The sequence below is a fragment of the Zosterops lateralis genome, assembly GCF_965231275.1.
Source record: "Zosterops lateralis genome assembly, chromosome: W".
Lineage (NCBI taxonomy): Eukaryota > Metazoa > Chordata > Aves > Passeriformes > Zosteropidae > Zosterops > Zosterops lateralis.
In genome coordinates this window covers 18,363,090-18,387,502 of record NC_139801.1, presented here as the reverse complement: position 1 = coordinate 18,387,502, position 24,413 = coordinate 18,363,090, and the positions used below count along the sequence as shown (strand labels likewise).

At 45.4% G+C, this 24,413-nt stretch overlaps 1 protein-coding gene across 1 annotated transcript in view; it reads right to left on the bottom strand.

Annotated features, from left to right (window-relative positions):
- The window catches only part of LOC310922088 (connector enhancer of kinase suppressor of ras 2-like), a gene marked incomplete at its 5' end in the record, with an annotated part of 327,314 nt that overhangs the window by 112,081 nt on the left and 190,820 nt on the right, over positions 1 to 24,413 (bottom strand). Inside the window, 2 exons of the mRNA XM_083882408.1 lie at positions 2,480 to 2,599; positions 5,049 to 5,090. Coding sequence (XP_083738534.1) covers positions 2,480 to 2,599; positions 5,049 to 5,090 — 162 coding nt within the window. The remainder of the gene's footprint in view (positions 1 to 2,479; positions 2,600 to 5,048; positions 5,091 to 24,413) is intronic.

Here is a 24,413-nt window from a genome sequence, read left to right as displayed (position 1 = left end):
CCTCCCCAACAGATCTTCAAAAACCGCAACTTCAGGTTATGAAGAAAAGCAAGCAGAAAAAACCTAAAATTTGGGGAAGTGAAGTGCCAAGAATGGTATAAGAAGACCACAGCTCGAGAGCTGAATTTGTGCGTTGCTTGGGGCGGTGACCCCCACAAACCTGGCACTGTAATTGCTCACTCTTTTATCGAACAAATTAATAAATTTGCTATATTGCTTGATGAATTGGCAAGTCTAGCTTTTCATTTATTACACCAGGCAATTTTGATTGCAGTATTTGTCTCATCCTCTGTCAGCAGTGCCCACTCACTGCTCTTTTGTTGGCTCTTAACTTGTGGGCACGTTGTGGATGGAGAACCACACAGGGGTTCTTCCAGCCCGAGTCCATCTAGCCAGGAGCATTCCAGCACAGGTCCTGGCTGCCTCAAGTTCTACCAGGAAAAAAGAGGAATGTGAACCACATGAAAGGCCTCAACATCTCAGCGAACAACTCTCACCTTGGTCACTCCAGAGCTTAAATCACACTCCATGGGCAATTCCTGCCAAGAGCTCCTGACAGACACCTGCTTCAGCCTGCACACCAGGAAATCTCAGCTCCCCACAGGAAATGCAAGTTTTGGGATAGATTCCATTCCTGTTCTCCACCAGTCTACCCCCTGTCCTAGGTCCAGAGCCATCATTGCATGGGAAGCATCAGCAACACCAAGTCCATTGTGCTCCATCATCTCTGAGGAAAATGCATCTCTGTGTTCAGCTTCTCTGCAGCACTGATAATGAACTTTCCCCTAATTAGACCAGCACAAATACATCTCATTTCTGCATAGAAAGGAAAGCCATACAGAGTGCTGTCCTACAGGGTGTAGTAATCCTAATGTAAGTCAAAAGCACTGGGACATTCACAGCATATCTAATGCAAATGTACTGACCTGTATTTCCTGGGTACCCTGCACTAACCCATAAATCCAACCTGGAGGGAAAACTGGGCCATAAAGGGAACATGTTTGGCCATAAGGATGCAGCAGCACAGCAAGGGAATTGTATCTGTGCTCAGGATTACACACTGGGCTGAGCATCTGTAATGCCACGGAATTAAAATTAAATGTGGTTTATGCTGTGGTAATGTTCTTTGTTGACTAAATCAGCCTAAGAATAAAGTAAAATTGTGCAGTCACACAACATCCTCTCATGTTATTAAAATATGTCATTCTCAGATTAATAGGCATACCTCAGAGTAATTATGCCCTTGTAACTCTGACAGGATTTGCGTATGACGTTTGTTGCTATTCAATGTCAGAACAAAGAAGAAGATGTTGGAATAATACAAAATGTATCAACTAACAGAAATTTAAAATCTGTAAATCATGCTGAATTACAAACAGGAAACATGTCACAAGGTGTAGAGTGGCACTCAAATGGATTTTGATTTGTCAGTTTGGGGATTTTCTGTGGACAAGCCTCATGGCCAATTTCACTCCCCCCTTCCCCCTTTTTTTCCTCCTATGACTGCTTCCTTCAACCCAGAAGCAACATTCCTGAACTACTCTTCTTGTAGAGAGAAAATAAAAATAATTCTGAGAAGGCAGCTGAAGGCAATCTAGGAGATTGTGCTGGGAAAAGCAGCCTGGCTCTTGAGGAGTGCAAGTGAGAAGATCCCAGTGCCTGCAGTGCCACCTTCCACTCCAGCTTTTATTGGGATCTTGGGCTCCCAAGCACAATCCTGATGTTCCTACAGCCCACCAATATCAAATGGTTGCAAAGTAAGGGACTACAGAGGGGAGGCAGAAATCTTTACCCACCGACCACTAAAATGTCACAAAAATCCATTGTCCAAAAAAGGTATCAGTACATTAATATTTAAAAGCCGTAGCCAAATAATTCTGAAATTGTCTCTGCATAACATTTCACTGCTGTGACCCACAACTAATGCAGAGCAGCTGGGATGTCCAGAGCCATCCAACCAGGCAGCTCAGTGAGCAACAATTTACAAATAAAAGAGATTTATTTTGCTCCTGAATTGATACTTCTGAAAGTTTTATTTGAACTGATAATTAGGGAGGACTATAACTCCATTTATATAAGTCCAAGACACAGACCTTCCACTAATCATTTTGAAAGCACATTAGTGATATTAGTTAACTTTATTTGTACGTGTTTGCATTTGGGGATTATTTCAGTACATTCCAAAAACTGCTGTCTGGCTATCAAAGGATCATAGATCTAACAACTCATACAGTTACATGCAAAGCCCTAGGTAAAACAGGTTTTAATTTTAAAAATCCCCAAAAAATCCCTTTGTTTAGAAAAATGTCAATTAAACCACCTTCAGAAATCTGATTCAGCTTACAAAAAAAAAAAAATAGGACATTACATGAAAATACATTTTGATTTCTTGATAAATTCAAAAACCAAATTACCCTGAAGAACTGAGGCTTGTGCTGAGCATTCTAAGAGTTAAACTTGAAACTGCTTTGCTACTTACCAATCCCTCACTGGGCAGGATGCTGGTGAGGTGAACGACCTCGAGATGTGCTGACTGGGACACCAGAGAGTCAGATGACAGCGAAATGATGTGGTCACAAATCCCAGACAGGGTTTTACACTACAAAGAAAAGCAAGTCAGTGGAATCCCTCATATCGAACTGGAACTACAAGTGGAGAAGTCTTTATTCTAAGAACTAACCAAGAATAAACAGATAATTTTAATTCTTTGCACTGTAAAAGCTACAGGTGTATGAAAGTCAAGAGCAAGTGGTTAAGGGAACAGAAAACAATCATATATGTCAAGAAAATGTACATGTATGAACAGTTCTGCTGCAGAAGAATATCTGTATCTCCAAACTATCTTCTCTACTCCGACCATGCGCACTTTAAAAACAAAAGAACAAACCAAATGAACTTTATCCTTATGATTATAAATATGATTGAAGCAGAGTGAAATTGGTAAAAATACATGTCTTATGCAACTGAAAAACCTATTTTGGCTACCAAATGACAACATCATCCCTACCAACTGTGATAATTAGGTGAATTCTGCTCTTCAACTTGGAAAATTTCCTTTGTTAAAAATTACCCTGGCAGAGAAGTGCCTTAGTTAACCCATTTCCTGAAGTAAAATTCTTATGCATCTTTGAATACATCCTTTAACTGATATTCTACATCACTACAACTATGCAATGATTTTGTTATCCTGCCTTCCAGATAAAGATCTCAAAATCTTAATGCAAATCCACAGAAACACCTTCAAAGCAGAAGCCCCATTACATGGACAGTAGCAGTGGGTCTGACAAATTAAACCCATCTGTCAAAGCAAAGTTTGTAGGTCAGAGAGGAGCTGAGCTGAACTCTCAGACAACATTCATATGAAAAGATTTATTCTCAAATTTCTGTGTGTTGCCTAAAGCACACTCCTTCAAAAAGTCTATGCCTGAAAATGTTTGAACCTAATGTGAAAGAATTAATTTAACAGAATTGTAGGATGGGTGCTGTGTGCATCTATTTTGCTTTGGGGACTGTACTCTTATTTTTCCTAATTATAGCAAATTCCAGTGAAATCCCTTCAGGGAAGTTTTCTTTCAGACGTTTGCAAAAGCATGAAGCTTTCTAATATCTCATTTGACACTATCCACAGAAGTTAAACAAATAAAGTTGTCACAATGAATAAGTTAACTGGTTAACTGCCTAAATTTATAGGTTGTATTTCCATTCACTGTACAGTTACTCATCTGGAAATCCAAGGACAGCTCTGGAGCCCTGGCTATGGCATCTGGATTTTGTATCAGCTGCAAGATACAAAGCATCCCACTGAGGCGTGTGTGACTGAAGCTAAAGGTCACCATTTCCAAAAATATTTCAAGCAGTTTCAGCTCAGGGCCAGAACCCCTGAGAAGAATTTGGGTCTCATCTCCCAGAAGAGATGGGGAAACTCAAAAAATCTCAAGTGGAGTGGGTGCCCCTGTGTGTGAGTACATTCTTTATCCAGCTTTTTGAATCACTGGCATGTCAAGATATTACCATAATTTCCAACTAAAAACCTCTCTATGCCTCAAAATTTGAGAGCATTTGCCCAGATTAGATGCAGACTTAATCTCAGAGAGAACAACACTCTCTACTTTCTACTGTAATGCTTTAACCTTAGAGCTGCCTCATGAAGATACTTTTTTTAGCAAAATAAACAACAAAGAAGTTTTCAATCAAATCAATCTGGTCTATGGAAGGTGTCCCTGCCACAGTTAGAATTGTGGGCTAAAAGGTGTAAATGTATATATATATATATATATGTGTGTGTGTGTATGTGTGTGTGTGTACACACCCCAAATCCCAGAAGGTATCAGGTGCTTTTAAAAGTTCTATTCATACCCAGGTTTGCAATAATAAGCTTTTTTTTCTCTAAAAGTCACTGCACGCTTTCTAAATTTAACAGCACATCAATGTTTTATGACAGATTTTAATCCCCGCTGGAACCAGAGTATGTGCAAAAGGCTTTAAAAAAAAAAAGAAGAAAAAAAAAGTCAGGTACTTGGGCAGAGATTTTCAAAAGCTTATCTGAACTTATAAATCCTTTGAGAGTTCCCTTTCACCATAGGCTTTAACTCTATCTCAGTGTCAGTACAGGTTTTCACTGCTGGTACCAGGAAAATATAAAGTATTTGAACTTAAAGGCCAATATCTAATCAATAATCTTGAATAAGATTCTTCTGCTCCACTTTGTTGTCAGATTTTTTGAGTTCTTAAGGCACAAAATGCTCAGTCTGACAACCAGTGATGCACCAGGTCTATGGATCTGACCAGCCATCCTGGTAGGAATATTAACTATACAGAATATTGTGCAGCTTCTAAACTTAAAAAAAATTATTTTGTATTTGTAATTAACTGTAGCTATAACAAAGAGCATTACCGTGGGGAACTTTAATTTTTAACAACTGATATAATTCATCAGAAATTATGCCAAAGAGTAAGGAATTTTATTTTCCTATAGCAGCCTTATTTTTTGAAAAAATCATTTCTATGTGTGGGGTAAAAATAGTGAATACCAAAGCAGAATTACTTACCACATGAAGAATTTTATTTTCTGTTTCATACACTGTACAATCCTGTGGTAAAACAGAACAAAACCTATTAAATGGATGTCACATTAAATTTCCTAGTAAGAAATGAAAGAAGGGTTTGTGCCGTTAACAATCTCTTACATATTCCTGATGAATCTTAAAACTTGCTACTTTTGGAGCAGTCGTTTTCCTATTTTAGCTACCATTTTAAGAATAATCAATCTTACACTCCATAATTTCAGTGTCACCCTTACCTAGCTTTTTGCTTTAGTGCTATTACAGGGGTTAAAATATTGTTTTTCTTTCATGAAACAAACCGTACAAATTGCTAAAAGGGATCTCCTGTCTCTATTACTTATTAATGCTTGAAAGTTCCCTCAGTGTGACCCTCTGGAAATTGGGACACAGCCATGGCAAAGGGGTTTGAACCATCCCCTGCAGCTCTGTGGAATTCTCCCATTTTGACGAGGCTGAAATCTGATCTTACTCTCCTTAGGTTATCTCCTCCCTTGACCCAAACCCTAAGACTCCTCCCCTGGAATACCCAATAAAACACCATCACCTTGCACTTATGGCCCCTTTTTCGCCTTCTCCCTCCCCGGCTCGGGGCGGGGGGAGGGGCGGGGGGGGGGGGGGGGCGGGGGAATAAAATAGACTGTCATGCTTAACAAAACAGAGACTTGTTTTGTCTGTTTCCCTGCCGGCGCCTGTACCTCCCGGGACGCAATGATCACTGTAGCCACGTGGTGCTACAAATGGTGGAGAATGCGGGCAACCAGCGAGGACAGACCAACCGGCACCCCGTAAGTCACCTGCAGATTGCTACACCTTGCGAGCCCCCATCTTCTGTGAAGTTAAATGATTACGGGGAGGGAACATCCAGTAAGAGGACCAGCTTACTGGGACTGAGAGATAAAACTGACATCTACCATCCCAAGTCTTTTAATTCTTCATGGGAGGGAGTTTTTAAGAACTACAAGTGGCTAGTCTGCCTGCAAAAAGGACCATGCTGTGTGGCGGTGGGTTGATGAGTGCTAATGGCTATCCTTTGTTGATATATGTTAATGTTGCATAGTTCATGACGTGTTACCCCTTTTTCTCCCTATTCTTAGTACCATAAAGCAGTTACCTGTCAATCTTGTTGTTTACATGGCACCTGGCCCTGCCAGTCAACCTGAGATCTCTCCCAGTGTCTAGAAACTTCTAGGAAGAGTCCCGGGTGATTGGTTAGAGTCAAGGTTTCCCCCTCCTACAAGTTATATTATTGATTATTATATTGATTGATGCTCCCTGAGTCACACCCTGAGTCCCTGTCATTGGTCCCCATGCTCTGCCGTCCCATGTGTTCCTTCCCCCCTTTAAAAACTGTAACCCTCAGGTGCTCGAGGTCTCTCCATCTCTCCGTCTCTCCATCTCTCCGTCTCCCTGTTTCCCAGAGCCTCGGCCCTGAGGTAGAATAAACCTCAGTTGCTGTTTATTCGGAGGGTCCCATTTCTCATTTCATCCGTGCCTTAGTAGTGACTCTGCTTCACTGGCTCAAAGACCCCTGTGTTGTGGTGGTGCCAGGGCTGGCCGGAGCCAGCAACACCTGGGAGGAACCACTGTAGGGTGGCACCCAGCCGTGGGGCGGCCTGAAGCAGACACCAGTTGCTGCGGCGAGGCATCCAACGCTTAGCCCCTTCGAGGAGCTCAGCGAAGAAGTCCTTCCTCCTGTGGAATTTGTGGACTTTTGTGTGTCTCGTGCCCCTGGTGGAAGCAGCCTTCGGGAGCGCTCCCAGGGGACGAAGAGGACAGCTTCATCACACCCACGAAGTCCTCTTCAGCATGGACCCCCCAGTGCCACCGTCTTTTTGCTACGCAGGAGCCTGGTGAGGGTGAGTGGACGTGTCCCATGGGGGATACACCCTTGTCCCATTCGGCTTTGGGCTGTTTGGTGACCAGCTTGAGGGTGCTGCCTCAAGCGGTTGCGCCGCGCAGTCTCTGGGGGAGGGGCTTCCCTTTTATAGCTCCCTTTCACGTTGTTTCGAAAGGCTCCCTGCATTTTAAGTTGAATTTATCCTTTAAGTTTTTGTGTTACCCTGTCTGCCGCTTCCCCAGGGGTGGGATTGTGGTGTTTAGAGACGGGATTTTGGTTGTGCCAAGGTGCATCGGGGAGGAGGCTGTACACCTAACCCGGGTTTTTTAAAGCGCCTGTTTTCGCGGTTTCAGTTCGTGTTTTTTTTTACGGTGGTTTCTGAAGGAGTGACTGATTTTAACATCAATCATGGGTGCTCGCTTATCAGTCGCTCAGAGAGACGTTTATTTAAGTTTTGTTGGAGTTTTGGTAGTTAATAAGATTCGGTTCACAAAGGGACAGTTGAAGCGGTTTGTGAGAAAACTCTTCCTCCATTTCCCAGACACCACTCTGGAGACAGTCACTGAAGTCCAATATTGGGACTCAGTAATTTCTAAATTTATGGAATTGGCCACCTCCAGAGACGAGAAGGCAGCAAAATATTTATTTTGGTCTCAGAAAATTAAGTCCGCAGTTAAAAAAATAAACGGGATGGAGAAAGAGTCGTCCTGGCGAGAAAGTTTTCGTTTTCCCCCTTCCCCCGAAGCGTCTCCCCAGTCCCCCGGCTCCCACAAAGGCATCCTCAAGGGTGCTGCGGGCACATCCCGGCCTGCCAGCCCTGGTCCCTTCAGGGTGCCGAGATCCCCCCGCCTGGATCAGACAAGGCAGTCTGTCTGGGATTCCCGATGCAGCCTTGGCCAGGTTGCTAGAGATCTCTCCCTTCCCAGCACTTTTCCCGGTTCGCGCCCGAGAGTTCGTTTCAGTTTTGCGGGGGGTGACTGCTATCGGAATGGCGTCCCCAGCCCTCAGTTAGGAAATGGCAGCCGCCTCGTGGTCCACTCATCTTCCCTTCCCGCCGTTTCTCCTTCATCATCCCATAATCCTCCCCACTCCCGCGAAAACCCTTTCCCGTCCCCGCCTCTCTCCCAAACCCCGGCCCGCCGCTCCGCCTCTAGCCGTGCCTCCAGAGTTACATCATCCCATCAGACCTCTCCCATGGAACGCCTCAGACCCCGCCCGCATGCAGCCGGTTCCCATGCTTCCCCCCCTGGTTCCCACGCTTGGGATTCAGAGGAGGAACAGCAGGGCTCCGGGAGTGAGAGTCCTCGTATCCCATCCATTGCTCCAGTAACCTACCGGAGGGCAAGGGGTGGACAAGCCACAAGCATAACCTGGCAGGCAATGCCTCAGCAAGTTATCAAGGATTTAATGAAGGCACTCAAGGAGTATGGGTGGGATAGTCCATACTTCCAGGGCCTTTTAAATGCCCAGCTAGCCGGAATGGTTGTTGTCCCATTTGATCTTAAGCATCTATTCAGATGCCTCCACTCGCGAGCAGAGTACCAACTCTGGGAGGCTACCTGGAGAGATCTTTTGAGGGACGCCCTTCCAGGAATGTTAGCAAATCCTGACACTGCTGAGGACATCCACAAAAATAAAATTACCATGCTACACCTAATGGGCGAGGGTGACTGGGAAACCCCTGCAAAGCAAGCCTCTGACATCCCGAGGCCAGTGTTAGAAAAGGTAACAAGCCTGGCAGAAAAGGCCTTCCTTGATATGCGGCTGTCTGGGCCCTTACAATATTACTTAGACATCTTTCAGGGTCCCAGTGAGCACTACCTCCAGTTTGTCGAAAGGTTAACTGCAGCAGTGGAGCAACAGGTGGACGAAGACATCGCCAGAAAGTCGGTGGTGAGGTCGTTGGCTTTCACCCATGCGAATGATGTCTGCAAGAGGGCCATGCTGACCTTGCCCAAAAAGCCAAAGCCCACCCTGCAGGACTACATCCAAGTCGTGACTGAGGTAGTGCCCATGATGACGCTGGGACGCCCTGGAAAAAAGGATCCTCACCACCAGACGGTCGCCGCTGCCACTGAGACCATTGAGGCGTTACCTGCAACACAAACCCCTCGCACGTCAGGGCCAATGATGCGACCCTCTAGGGGGTCCGTTGACAAGCCCTGTGCGTTGTGCGGGAAAAGAGGGCATTGATGGCAATCATGCCCTCTCAGGGAGGAGTTCCAGAGCTTTAGGGAGGGCAAAGAAGGTGCAAATAAGGGAGCGCAAAGAGGTCAAGACCCTCACAAACAGCAAAAAAACTAGAGAGAGCGCGAGGCCACCCAGTGTGAAGATGAATATTGGGTGGCCCGAGCCGGGGGGGGGAGAATGGGGAACGAGGGACAAATCATAACCAGACGTGACTTACCAAACCAGGTTTTTCCTCTTCCAGCAGGAGCTCGAGATCCGGCACCGGATCTTGTGCTGGAAGACAAATTCCTGGAAAAGATGCAGGATCCCCCATTGCAGGATCCACCACCTGACGTGACTGATAAACAATTTTTGCCTCCTCCAGATACATCCCTGACAACAACTAGTCAGCACGTGCCCTTTGGCCTGGCCCTTGTCTCCCCGTTGTGGATTCGAGATTCCGAGTGGCACACTGCAAAGGTCGCAAGGAACAGAGGTACCTGGCACCTAATTGGCACTGAATCTGTCGTCATGGGGGATTGTAAATACACCCCGCCAGAGATAGAAATCGCTCCTGGAAAGATGTCCTCTGACCCGGAGTGGTTTGTTCTCTGGCTGCGCTGCACACGTCCGCCGGTCTTCCTCGCTAAGGGGCAAATCGTGGCACAATTAATTCCTGACCCGCAGCCTTGGCGAACAAGAAAACACAACTCAGGCCCACAGGTAAACCCAGTCATCGTTATCGATGAAAACCGGCCTGAGGAAGAATGCCAACTAGAAGTGAGTGGGGAGACCAAGACCATCACGGGTCTCCTAGACACGGGGGCGGACATCACGATTGTCCCTGAGCACATGTGGCCGTCACATTGGCCTCTGCAAACCGTAGTAGAGCAAGTCGAAGGTGTAGGGGGTTTACAATTGGCAAAAAGGTCCAAAAGCATGGTCCAAATTGAGGGATCCAGGGGACAATTGGCTAACATCCGTCCCTTTGTTTTAAATTACAGCGCACCCCTCTGGGGGAGAAACATCATGGCCCAGTGGGGGGTCACAATCGGCTTTCCAGACCCTCCGCAAAATTTTTGGGCAGCAGTCACTGAGAGGCGCCCCACCCAGAAACTGAATTGGAAAACAGACGAACCAGTATGGGTGGAACAGTGGCCGCTTTCGAAACAAAAATTAATGGCGCTTGAAGAGCTCGTAGAGGAGCAGCTGCGCAAAGGCCACATTAAGGAGACCACGTCCCCGTGGAACTCCTCAGTGTTTGTTATACAAAAGGCAGATAAGACCAAGTGGTACCTCCTCCAGGACCTCTGACAAATTAATGATGTTATTGAAGATATGGGTTCTCTCCAGCCAGGGATGCCTTCCCCGACCATGCTGCCCCAAAATTGGAATCTGACTGTAATTGACATAAAGGATTGGTTTTTTCACATTCCTTTACACCCTGACGATGCTCCTCGGTTTGCTTTTTCGATTCCAAACATCAATCGAGAGGCCCCGAGGAAGAGATACCACTGGAGAGTGCTACCGCAAGGCATGAAAAATAGCCCTGTGATTTGCCAGTGGTACGTCTCTTCCCTGCTGTCCCCTGTACGTGCAGCCGCACACCAGGCCATTATTCATCATTATATGGATGATGTACTCGTGTGCGCTCCCAACAATGACCTGCTGGCCCACGCACTTGACCTTACGGTGACTGCACTGATTGCCGCAGGGTTAGAGCTGCAAGAATCAAAAATTCAAAAGATGCCACCCTGGAAATATCTAGGACTCGAAATCAGAAAGCGGACCATTGTTCCGCAAAAATTGGCTATTAAAACCAAAATTGAGACACTAGCAGATGTCCATCAACTGTGTGGGGCATTGAACTGGGTGAGACCTTGGTTAGATTTGTCAACTGAAGACCTAGCACCCCTTTTCAATCTATTGAAAGGGGGAGAGGGGCCGAGATCCCCCAGGTCACTCACCCCAGAGGCGCAGAAAGCCCTAGGAAGGGTCCAAAACATCATGTCCACGAGGCAGGCAAATCGATGCAACCCAGATTTGCCTTTCCGGTTTATCATCCTCGGGAATCTGCCACATCTTCACGGTGTCATCTTTCAATGGGACGAAGGGGTTACCACCATCCCCAAAAAGGACCGAGGCAGAAGAGATTCTCTTCTTATCATAGAGTGGGTCTTTCTCAGCCACCACAGGTCAAAAAGAATGACAAAACCACAAGAACTGATGGCGGACCTAATCTGGAAGGCCAGAGTCCGGATTAGAGAACTGGCCGGTTGCGAGTTTATATACATTCACGTACCAATTCGGCTGAAATCGGGCCAAATTACAAAAGCTATGCTGGAACACCTGCTTCAAGAGAATGAAGCTCTTCAATTCGCCCTCGACAGCTACTCAGGCCAAATTTCGATTCATCGGCCTGCCCACAAAATTTTTAATCAGAATGCTCAATTCAAATTGGCATTAGAAAGCGTTCAGAGCAAAAAAACCCTTGAAGCGCTGACAGTTTTTACTGACGCGTCCGGAGGATCCCACAAGTCTGTGATGACTTGGAAGGACCCTCAGACTCAGCAGTGGGAGACAGATGTTGCTGAGGTGGAAGGATCCCCTCAGGTTGCTGAGTTGGCTGCTGTCGTCAGAGCCTTTGAGAGGTTCTCTGAACTGTTCAATCTTGTAACAGATTCAGCATATGTCGCCGGAGTAGTCTCCAGGGCAGAAAATTCGATCCTACAAGAGGTGTCCAACACTGTGCTCTTCGAGCTGCTCTCAAAGCTGGTAAAGCTAATCTCCCACCGGGAGCAGCCATTTTACATGCATACAGGGTCGCACACAGATCTGCCGGGGTTCATCGTGGAGGGTAACAGGAGGGCAGATGCTCTTGCTGCCCCTGCCGCAGTGGCTTTGTTGCCGGATGTTTACCAGCAGGCCAAGATCAGTCATCAATTGTTCCACCAAAATGTGCCAGGACTGGTCAGACGGTTTCACCTGACCCGAGACCAGGCCAAGGCCATTGTGGTGACTTGTCCCAGCTGCCAGCGGCATGCTGTACCAACCCTGCATGCTGGAGTTAATCCCTGTGGGCTGTGCAGCAACGAGGTGTGGCAGATGGACGTGACGCACGTCTCTCAATTCGAGAGACTAAAGTACGTTCACGTCTCAGTGGACACCTTCTCAGGTGCAATTTACGCTTCTGCCCACACAGGGGAGAAGTCTGGAGATGTCATCAAACACCTGCTCCAGGCCTTCTCTTTCATGGGCATCCCCAAAACAATTAAAACCGATAACGGTCCAGGGTACACATCCAGGGAGTTCTGCAGCTTCCTGCAGCAATGGGGAGTGGAACATAAAACTGGCATCTGCCACTCCCCAAGGGGTCAAGCAATCGTGGAGAGAACTCATCAAAACATCAAAAGAGTCCTCAACCAGCAGACCCAAATTTTCAAATTGGAAACTCCCCAAATTCGCCTCGCCAGGGCCTTGTTCACCCTAAATTTTCTTAACTGTTCCTTCGAGTCAATGAATCCTCCCATTATCCACCACTTTGGCGGGAACAAGGATTTGAAAAAACCTGAATGGCCACCAGTTCTTGTCAAGGATCCAGAGACCATGAGGACAGAGTGTCCTCATGATTTAATCACTTGGGGACGTGGCTATGCCTGCGTCTCGACACCCCAAGGACTTAAATGGGTGCCGGCCAAGTGGGTGAAACCCTATGTTCCCAAGGTCTCAGGAGGCAAAAACCGTCAGGTGGCTGAAGCGTCCTGAAGGAGGAAAAAGAAAGTCCCAGGTCCGGACAGCGAAAGGTCTCCTCCCTCCTTCCAGATCCCTCTGTGGCTCTTTTCTAATTAATTTATTTTGCTCTTTAGTTGCAGATCTTGTCCAACCGAAATGGTACACCTGAGAGCCCCGTCGCTGTCCCGTGTCTTTCAAATCGCGGTTGTCCTTGGTCTCTTTGAATGCACCATCCCATTGATCGTTCCTCAGCCAAAGGCAAATGTGTGGAAGACCCTCGCAAAAGCCATGGGGCAGGATCACATTTGCCTGTCCCAAGGCTCGGCCGAGGACCCGATTTCGTCCAGTCTGGTGGGGATCCCGTTTAAAGAGGCAGAGTACCCCCCCACTCTCCTCAATTTTAAAGATGAGTATAATAAGAGAACGCCCGGTCGCCAATCCCAAGCTCTGGAGGAGTTCCGCCTCCGGAGGAAAATCAAACTTCCTGTTACCAACCCCCTGGTCCTGTGGAGAGAGTGGGTTTCCACCTCCCTTCCCTGTGCCAAAAGTGAGCCTTAGGAGCTGGAACTCCTCGGCTCATCCCCTGCCCCCTTCTGCATGTTTATCCCACCACAGGGCCAGGAAAAGACCTTTTCCCAAGTTCTACAAACCAAAGATGAGTATCTCGCCAACACGTGGTGTGATACCATTACACACGTAAAAATGGCTTCAATCCCAAGTTCAGTTCCCCTTTCCCTCCCCAAAGGCACCTTCTTAATTTGCGGCGACCGTGCATTTGCCGGCATCCCCTCTCGCCTCACTGGAGGTCCATGTACATTAGGCAAACTAGGCCTGGTCTCCCCAAATAAAGCGCAAATTATGGATTGGTTCGTTAAAAAATCATCCATGCATACACCAGTCCAAAAAAGGGATTTGGCAGATCCCGACCTGTCGTCCCTGAATTTCTTGGTTTCAAGTGTTTGAGTCTTTGCAGCAGCTTCTCACGCTGCTTCATGTAAACAATATTATATTCTTAGAATTTATCTCTATGTTTTGCATTCTTGTTCTCTGAGAGAGAACTTGACTGATGGTCATATTGACCAATAGAGTCAGGAGGTTGTAACCTCCTTGGGCCAATCTTGGCCCTCTGAACAAAATGTATATAAGCCTTTAGAGTCAGATAATAAAGAGCTTTCCATGATTCACCAAGCTGCTGCCTGCTGTCCTCTGTGAAGGTCCGCTCCCACGTCACAACGTGTTGCCCCTCTAAAAGTGTGGGGTAACACCGTCCCGGACTGTGAATCGGAAATTATCCACTGGTCCAAGGCCAAGGCTACTGCCATAACAGTGTTTTTGCCTTGGGTCTCAGTGGCAAAATCAATGGGGGAATTAGGCCAATTAGAGTGTTGGGTAGCTAAACAGGCAAACCTCACTTCAAATGCCTTATCGGACCTCCTTCGAGACGAGGAGGTAACCAGATAGGCGACCATTCAAAATCGGGCGGCCATTGACTACCTCCTCCTTCTCCACCATCACACCTGCGAGGAGTTCGAGGGCCTCTGTTGCTTCAATCTATCATCTCAGGCTGAGGACGTCCGCCAGTCCATCAAAAAGATCCAAGACATGGTGCACAATATAAAAGAAGAGACCAAGGACTGGTTTGATAACATCTTTAGCAACTGGGGACTCACAGGTTGGATAGGGTCTGCTGTTAAGACTGGTTTGTTAATTTTATTTTTGCTTTTAATTATTGGGATAGCCTTTGGACTTATCAAAAAATCCACAAACAGACTTATTGCCAATGCCACCTCCAAGCTAAGAGCGAACCATGTTTGGATGACTTCTCCTTCTCCTGAGAGGATTGAAATGCAGGACTTGCCCCTGGAAAAAGAGGATGAAGAAGAACTGAGCTTTGAGGACTTTGTGCCCGAGGCTGAAGGGCAATGGCCCATTCCCTTTGAAGAATGGCCTTCCGATCAGCAGTGGTTCAGGGACCTCTACCCCGAACCAGAATGTGACACCCCTCAAGCCCAGTTCCACTCATTCTAAAATCCGTTCTTCAAATAAAATTCAAAGGGGGAATTGTGGCGGTGGGTTGATGAGTGCTAATGGCTATCCTTTGTTGATATATGTTAATGTTGCATAGTTCATGACGTGCTACCCCTTTTTCTCCCTATTCTTAGTACCATAAAGCAGTTACCTGTCAATCTTGTTGTTTACATGGCACCTGGCCCTGCCAGTCAACCTGAGATCTCTCCCAGTGTCTAGAAACTTCTAGGAAGAGTCCCGGGTGATTGGTTAGAGTCAAGGTTTCCCTCTCCTACAAGTTATATTATTGATTATTATATTGATTGATGCTCCCTGAGTCACACCCTGAGTCCCTGTCATTGGTCCCCATGCTCTGCCGTCCCATGTGTTCCTTCCCCCCTTTAAAAACTGTAACCCTCAGGTGCTCAAGGTCTCTCCGTCTCTCTGTCTCCCTGTCTCTCCATCTCTCAGTCTCCCCGTTTCCCAGAGCCTCGGCCCTGAGGTAGAATAAACCTCAGGTGCTGTCTCAATGGAGGGTCCCGTCTCTCATTGCATCCGCGCCTTAGTAGTGACTCTGCTTCACTGGCTCAAAGACCCCTGTGTTGAGGTGGTGCCAGGGCTGGCCGGAGCCAGTGACACCTGGGAGAAACCACTGTAATGCTGGGGACTTTTACCAACTCTTCTGACACGTTTGCTGCAACTTATGGATGATTATGGACGATTTGCATGCAGAGTATTGGCACTCTAAATCAGTGGTCCACCCTCCTGTGGACTCCCACGTTTTTCAGTTGCTGTGAAGCTGCCTGTATCTTTCCTTACCCTCTGTTCTTAAGAGCGCGACAAGGAGTGAAAACTGCCAGAATGGCACAGAGCTGCTACCGTCTCTCTGTCACCCTGCCCATCTGCCACCCCTATCCCCCTTTCCTGAATGCAGGACAAGGTCGGAAACCGTCCAGAAATGACACAGGTGTGCTACCGTCCTTTGCTTCCTTCTTTGTCCCCCTGTCTTTCCATATCCCCCGTTCCCTGCCTGGGAAGGCAGTGGCTGCATCGTCCTGGGCGCTCCTTCTAAAAAATGGCACTTACCACGCAGTTTTTGAGATCCCCTCTTTCCCACCAAAGTCCTTCTTTTCCGGTGTCATGCCTGCCCTTCCCCCCCACCTACCTCCCCCCTTCCTGTTACGCGGCTGCAGCTGGCTCTGCCCCAGGCCCGCACGGGGCTGGTCAGCCCGAGAGAGGCCGGGCCCTGCCGTGCCCTGCAGCTGTCCCCATACAGGCCCGCGCGGCAGAGGTGGCGTGGCGGAGCCGGGCAGCCTCAGAGAGGGCGGGGCCCTGCCATGTGCTGCGAATTCTATCACTGCAGCTTTCACCGTTCCTCACTTCACAGTCATCGTCATCAATCCAACAGAGTAACACCTACAACACTAGTACTAAAGCCGAGACCAAACACTAAGAACTGTGCCCATTGTGAAGAGGAGATCAAGGAACTGCACCCCTTCTGGTCAGAAGATCAAAGGCCAAAGGAGACTGAACTTTTAGCTCATTAAGTGAAAATGTATTCATTTAATTCAGTATCATCATGTCTGTTACCTTATCCTCTGTAAGTCTCAAATTTTTTTCTATTGCTTGTTAATTAAGCTTAATAATGTTCATTTTAGTTTTGTAAACCAATAAGTCATATTCCTGAGAATCTCCTTATTATGAGTAATTCGACACACCTTTTAACCAATTTAAAAACGGAGGAGTTGTGGAATTCTCCCATTTTGACAAGGCTGAAATCTGACCTTGCTCTCCTTAGGTTATCTCCTCCCTTGACCCAAACCCTAGACTCCTCCCCTGCAATACCCGATAAAACCCCACCACTCTGCCCCTGCGGCCTCGTTTCGCCTTCTCCCTCCCCAGCTCGGGGCAGGGGGGAATAAAATAGACTCTTGTGCTTAACAAAAGAGACTTATTTTGTCTGTTTCCCTGCCAGCAGCTGTACCTCCCTGGACACGATCACTGTAGCCATGCGGTGCTACACAGCTCTGCCCCACCTCCTCCTGCCACTCCAAATTTCAGGTTATGTTTTGCTAAAACATAAAATAAAAAGGGAAATACAGCAAATATCTCTTTCAAGCAGAGTGAGATTAGAACAGCATCTCCCCAAGTCTTGGTTCCCTCTGTCGGCAGCCCTGGCCAGGCCTCAGCCCCTGGCTCCCTCTCCCCTTATTATGTTGGGAAATTGTTAAATCCTTCTCCAAGTGCTATTCCACATTGGAAAAGGCTTTCTACAGAGTAAGATATGGGGTAATTTAAAAACCTGTCTTCTTCATTTAGTATTTTTTCCTTGAATAAGCTTTCAAGTAAAATTTAACTTGCTGGTAATACCTGAGAGTTCCCTTCAAGTAACTTAAGATTCCCTCAGTTGGTCAGAGTCTGGTGATGGCAACACCAAGGCTGAGGCTTTTATCCCTATATGAGCTTAAGAGTTGGACTTATGTGGGTCCCTTCCAACTCAGAACATTCTGTGATATCCCTTCTAGCAGCTTAAGATTCCCTATAGTTCTCAAGATTTCCTCTTTTTACTGGATCTTAATATATTAGCAGTAGGAGTTAATTGCTTCAGATCTTCCATGAAATAATTCCAACCCCCTCATTCCCTGTACCCTGAACACTCAGTTTGGGCTGGGACACTCTGGAGATCTCTGCTCCCCTTTTCCAGCAGCCCAAACCCTTCGCTGTTTCCATCCAGCTCCCAAACCTTGTCCCTTGGGTGTCTCTTTGAGGATTTTTTTCCCCGAGCCCCTCTGAGGCAGCTGCTCCAAACCCTCAGACCTAGGAACTGCCCCTCCCTCTGCTCTGAAGGTCAATATTTATTTTGGAGGATTGCTGCTCCCATGGAGGAATTAATTTCTAAGTGACTACAGTTTAAAGAATATTGCTACAGAATAAGAAAGTCAAAATCAGAAGATTGGGAGTGCCAAGCAAGACAGAAGAATTTATATTAGCATTTCATGGTCAAGTATCCCTTCGATGTTTCCTTTGTATTCATACTGTTATTTTCTAGAGCATAAAAAATAATTCAATTCGTCAGTTTGGCTGACAATGCCCAAGGCAGTTTTTCCTACAAGTTTTGCACACTTCAAACAGCTCATCCACCATCTCCTTTTAATCCTCTACGTACCAAGAGAACAAAATTATCACAGCAGGGCTTTCAACTTGACTTCACAGCTAATGTTCCTGTCTAAATTATTCCTTTAATTTCTGTGCTAGAAATACAATATGAACCTCCCTCTGAACAAACTTAATTACTTCAGGTCAAAGAGTAGAAGACTTATGTGGGCCTGAGAGATTTTAGCCTGCTAGCAGTTGCTAACTTTTCCCAAGGAAAAATTTCTCAAGAAAGTTTCTTCTCAAAACGATCTTGTCAAACAACGATCCTTTCTCTAAGCAGCCTTTCCCTGGTGGTCTAGTGGTTAAGATTCGGCACTCACTGCTGCAACCTGGGTTCAATTCCTGACAGAAAACCAACAAAACACCACCTAGAGAAAGACTGTTTTGAGAAAGGATAGTTGTTTGCCAAGATTGTTTTGAGAAGAAACTTTCTTGAGAAATTTTTCCTTGGGAAAAGTTAGCAGCTGCTAGCAGGCTAAAATCTCTCATGCCCACAAGACTTATGTATAGTAAAAATGAAATTTTACTGTTTTGTAGAGCAGAATTAATGTTAGTTGTACTTATGTTGCACATTCAAGATTATATTAGCATGAAAAATGTTAATGGCTTTGGGATTACTTCCAAAATAGATGCATATTGGCTTTTTAAAAAAATATATCAGACTAGTTTAACTGAGAGGTTAAAAGCACTTACAGTGTTATACTAAAATATTAAGATATGTAGGTCACAATATTCTTCTGATTTATTTTTCTCTGATACATTGCAATGCACTAGGGATCTCATTAAAAAAATAATCTTCCAGGACTACCATTTATAGGATGTTGATCTATTTTTCTTGGAAAATAAATAATAGTTACAGTCTCATTCTTTCTACATTCTCCAGTAGCAAGATGACATGATAAAAATATTTGTTCCTAAAGTTTAAAATAACCTTTAAATTAGTAGATGTGGTCTATTTCCCCTCTGTAAAAAGATAAAACCCAGGAATTACAAAACCAGTCACAGCAGCAGTGTTGCAAACCAAGCAAGGACTGCACTGTACTGAACATCCAAAATTGAAAGGTGCAGCACACCTTTGTCTCTGATAAAGTGAAACTGCTCCTCTGCATATTCATAAAGAGAAAAGGTCAGTGGGACTTGTGCTCACCCATGCTCTAGTCAAAATTGCAATTTCTAATTCCGAAAGAAGGAAAATGCAAGTACCACAAAAAATTTGCAGATGCCATAAAGAATGTTTTATGGCAAGTTCTTGTTAACTAACACATAAGAAAATGTAAAATATTTAGTTAGTTAACTAAGTTCTATAAAACAGCATGAGCTAAGTCAACAACTGAAAAGAAACTGAGACCCTACAAAGGAGCATTTCCCAGCACAACACCACAGGAAAGTTCTACAGCAGCCTTTGAGTGGTGGATATGACAGTGATATTTCAAAATACATTGCTGGCATGCATAAAATGAAATACTTCTGAAATTCAGACATTCAAAAGAAAGAGATCACTCTGGAATTAGGCAAATATACAATGGCAAATGCACAGAACTGACTCATTTTACTTGATTCGAAGGTAGAGACTTGATCAGAGTGTATTTTTAGAAAAGAGTGAACAGATGTTTGATGAAATGTTCTTTAGCAAATGCAAGCAAAATAAGATGGAGGGGCTGAAAGCTGAAGTCTGCAAAGTTCAAACTGAAAATAACACCCAGGTTTTGCATGGCAGCTGCTGAATCACAGGATAATTCAGGGGCCTCTGGAGGTTGTCTGGTCCAACCACCTTCTCAGGGGAAGCTAATTTAAAATTTACACCAGGTATAAAAGTTACTAAGAAACAACAATTCCTATCAATTGCAGTGCAAACTAGATGGCTTTAAAAAAACAGAAAAGCCATGCTTCATCTTAAACACAGTATTTGGCTAAAAATAGGGCAAAAATCCATTATAAGGTGTCTGAATTTATCTCAGTGAGGTTAATTAGACAGTAATAAAGGGGACGACAAGCAACATTTTGTTCAGCTTTTGTTGGAAAAAGTTAGGCTGAGTTGTGCCAACATCCTTTGGTAAGACACAGACACTTTTTGTTGAGAGAAATTTTGTTCTTGCAGGTCAATGAGTGTATCAAAAGCATCTACCTCAGATTTAAACATCTTTGACCTAATGAGGGAAAATTAGAAACCCAGCTGCCACTAGGACTGGGGAACTCCTCCTACTCAATGAAAAATTAACCAATGGCTGCATTTTATGAACAAAAATCCAAACCTATTCTTCCCCAGTTCCTCCAGTTGTCTCTCCCTCAGATCAGCCTTGGTGTTAAAGCATGAACAAACCCAAATTTAGTTCAGTTATTCTGGTGGATTCCATTTCAGAGCAGACAGGAGTGAGTGCACCTTGAAACTGAGCTGTAACTCAAAGTGAAGTCAGCAGAGCTCAAACATCCCAATACCCTGTTCTAATGTGCTTTTTTGCGTATTATTATAAACACATTTTGATGGGACATTGCACCTCAAAATCAGGATGTTTCTGCAGCTCTGTGCATGACATAATCCTTTTACAGTAGCTTAGTGAAGGTGATCAAAAGGGTTAAGAAAACTGAGCAGAATAAAGTTTCCAAACAGAAATGGACAGCTGTAAACATCCTCTAAAATTAGAGAATGAGGTTTTCTTTAAACTGGCATGAGCAGATGCTCTTTAAAGTTAAATAAGTGACTATTCATCATAGCATTTGCATGGTCTGTAAATAATAATAATACATTAAAATAAATTTGATCTAAGGTTATGTCACTCAGATCACACAGGACATCCCAGCATGAAGATTCAGAAGAACTTTCTATATTAAACTAAGGTTACGGGGTGGTGTCCCCTGTTAAGAAAATTCACCTGGAGTGGCAGCTGCAAGTTGTGCACACAAAACGTGTTCAATTTGCACAAAATGTCAAAGACATTCCTTGGTTAATGTGCCAAATTTGTATCCTTGACTGCTACTTTCACACTGGCTGAATGAGGTATTTAAAATGTATATAATTCATAAAACATGGAGTATCTGAAAGGATCTGAGATCCAGGTTTCTATTAGTTATGCCTTTCAATTCATATTCTAGCCTACAGCTGAGCCTGCAGTTCTGGTTTAGGTGAGACATTTCTGCTTTCACACATTAAGGTCAATTTTCCTCAGATTTATTGACAGCAAAGTTGTCACTCTATGACTGATTTGGTTTTATCTGCTCTTTCTAGTGCTAAGCTTAATATAACACAAAAAGATCTTAATAGACAACCATAGAAAAAGCCAGATCTGACAATAAGATAAAGAAAAGACAAAACTTGATCTGTAACCTGAAGAACTAACTATGCATTTTTCATCTTGGAATGACTTGGAGTTTATGCTAAAAGATTGTTTTGAAGTTGTCAAAAGGAGGACAGCTCTGGGACTGGAGCTGAAGAACTGGAAAAAATAAAGAACCAAACTATTGCTGGCAGAGGAAAACAGAATTTCATTTGCCAAAAGCGGGGACATGAGCAACAAAAGTGGAGACAGCAATTCAAAATTGCTCTATTTTCACCTAGACCACAGAGAAAAATCAAACTCACACAAAGTGCAATATCAGCTGAAGGACAGAATCAGAATCTGGACTTTTTGTACTATAGAGAAGTTCATTTTGCTTAGTCTGTAAATCAAAAATAGCCTAGTGCTATAAGCACCTTGTAAGAGAAAGCTTAATAAAGATACATTAATTAAATGCTGACACAGGAATTTCTAAACTAAAAAAAAAGGATCATTGTTTTCTGCTGCAAAAAATGCATAAAGGACAAGATTTCCGTGAGGAATAAAGCTGAATATTATAAATTAAGGATAATAGTGTAAAATATAATGACATTTATCAGCCTTAATTCTTTTTGATTTGTTGTCCGAAAAGTACTTTTAATAATACAAAAATAAAAAACAATAAGGCGTCCACTGTATTGGACCAAACCAGACAAAGCAGTACAAGAGGCAAAAGGCACGAGGCCAAAGGCCGAGTCCAGGGGCAGACAGGGGTATTTATGCACCCTGCTGTGGGTGGGGAATTAAGGTGTGGTCTGAGGGAAAGGTCCAATGGGGAACAGCAATTAAGAATATTAAAATTCTTGCACCAAAAATCAACCTATGATAATACAGAGAACTGAGAACTTTCTAGTAACAATTAGCAGAGAGAGCATGTCAATCAGCCTTCTGCTTATGGCACTAAGAATGGGGTTTCCCAAGGCATTTTTCTAGGGTTCTCTTTTTTCCTCTGGAAACCGCCCTCTACACTGCAGTGTTGCGGATTTCCTCAGGAAAGGAGGACATGATTTATATTCAGATCTTGAACTACCCTAGCTGACGCCTGACCTGAGGCCTTGTTGAGGCCTTGAAGCCTGTGACGCAGGAAAAATTACTTGGTAAAGTTGTGGCGCAGTTAGAATTAGATGTTAAGGTGTCAGGGAAAAATAATGGGGTGTTGAAGGTCACTGAATAGAGTTGTTAATAGGCACGTGTTAGCCATCTTAAAAGTAAACTAAATAATGTGTGTTTGCATTCTTTCCTCTTCTGTGTGCCAATGAAAAAGCAATCGAATTTGTAAACCGTGTAGAAATGTACATAAACCGCCATTCTGCACGAAATAAAGGAAGGACGTAGTGGTAACCATAGTGGTCGGACCTGCGTTGCTTCTATCCTACCCTCTCTTATATTAGAGGTATCCCTGGCAACAGTGTGGCGCCCGACCAGGGACAACCTTCACTTAAATGCGTTCGATTAAATGCGTTTTAATTGCTTAAAAGCAGAAATCGTCTAGATGTGAGTTTTATTGAGGACTCTAGTTTGAATACGGGAAGGGTCCTCGTGAGGGTTCTAGCTTAAATGCGTTAACGACTCTCGCTTGAAGGCTCCTTGCTTGGACCTGACTCGGAACCGGCTTGTAAGCGGAACGGACCGAGACCGGACGGACTGAGCGGAAGGAGTGGGGAGTTGGAGCCACGCTGCTGGCCGTCTGACTCTGAAGAAAAGCGTCAGCGCCACCCCATGGACGGAGGTAAGCCGCAGTGGGGAGAGAAGGATCAGAGCAAACATGGATGCCGATCTCAGTGCAGCGGTGCGGTTTTTGTTCAGTATCCTCTCTAGGAGAGGAGAAAAAGTGAAGGAAAGTGAGTTAGAGCAGTTGGCCCTGTGGGCCAGGAAAAAAGGAAAGTTACACAAGCCATCCTTGACGTTCAGTACCGCGGAATGGAGGGAGGTTGGAGAACTACTCTGGGACTCGGCAATTTCCGGAGGGAAAGACGGGAAGGTTGCTCGTGACCTTGGTGTTGTGTGGTGAAAACTAAATTGTACCTTGCAAGTTGTCTCTGTTGAGAAAAAAGCGGCTGCAGCAGCGATCGAAGCTTTCGAAGGGGCAGAACAGGCAAAAACAGAAAACCCGTCCCTTCCATCTCAAAAGCCCACCAAAGTCGCGAAACTGTTCGGCATTTACAACCGCCCAATTCACGGTCTGAGCGCTCCCGTCAGCCCCATCCCACAGGATGTCCTTGATCATGTGACTCAGGCAAAAAACTTGCCTCCTCAGCCGCTGAAATGGACTGAAAGCGAGCCAGAAATAGCTCAGTCGCCCAACTCTGTGGGCGTGGAGAGAGGCGGGGACTCAGGCGGAGCCGAGGGCAGAGATGGGCAGTCCCAAGTGACGCAGCACAGGGGCAGAACGCGAGGCGAAGACCAGAGTGACGTGGCAGCGCGGGCGGAGCAGACCCACCGTCAGCAGGCGCAGGCGCAGAGTGACCCAGAACAAAGAGACTGCATCATCTGCCGGCGCGCAGCGGTGCACAGCAATACAGAGTGCTCGCCCTCCCCCACGGGGGGGAAGCAGGCTCTGCAGCGCCTGGCAACCACGACGCGCATGGCAACCACAGTAACAGCAGCTGCAAGATCAGAGACACCGCTGCGGTCACATAGCCCCAGACCAACGGGGTGCCCTCTCCCCTCCGACTCTGACACTGACTCGGAAGCTTCAGGAAATCAAGTAACTGCTTTTGCAACTCGTGGCAGACAGCGATCACAAAGACAATCTCAGCATGCACTGCCTCACGACACAAACAGCATTCATCTGAATTGCAGCAAGTCATCTCCAAACTTGCTCAACTGTCACACCATCAGGACAGACGAGAGGAACAGACAGCTGCAAGCCCTCAACCTAGAGCCCGGAGGGACCATAGCCCCTTTCCATCTTCACCAGCAATGCCATCAGTTTCTTCAGTGTCAATGCCAGCTTTTGCAACAAATCCAATTGACGAACACCAAGCTGCAGTTGCCAAGGCAGCAGTCATGGATGGACATTAGGATGCAGCAAATGCCCTCTCCTGTCCTGTTTTAATTGCCAACAGCACGGCGAAATGGGAACCATACGATTGGAAAGTGTTAAAGAAAGCCAAGGAGACCATCACAACGTACGGA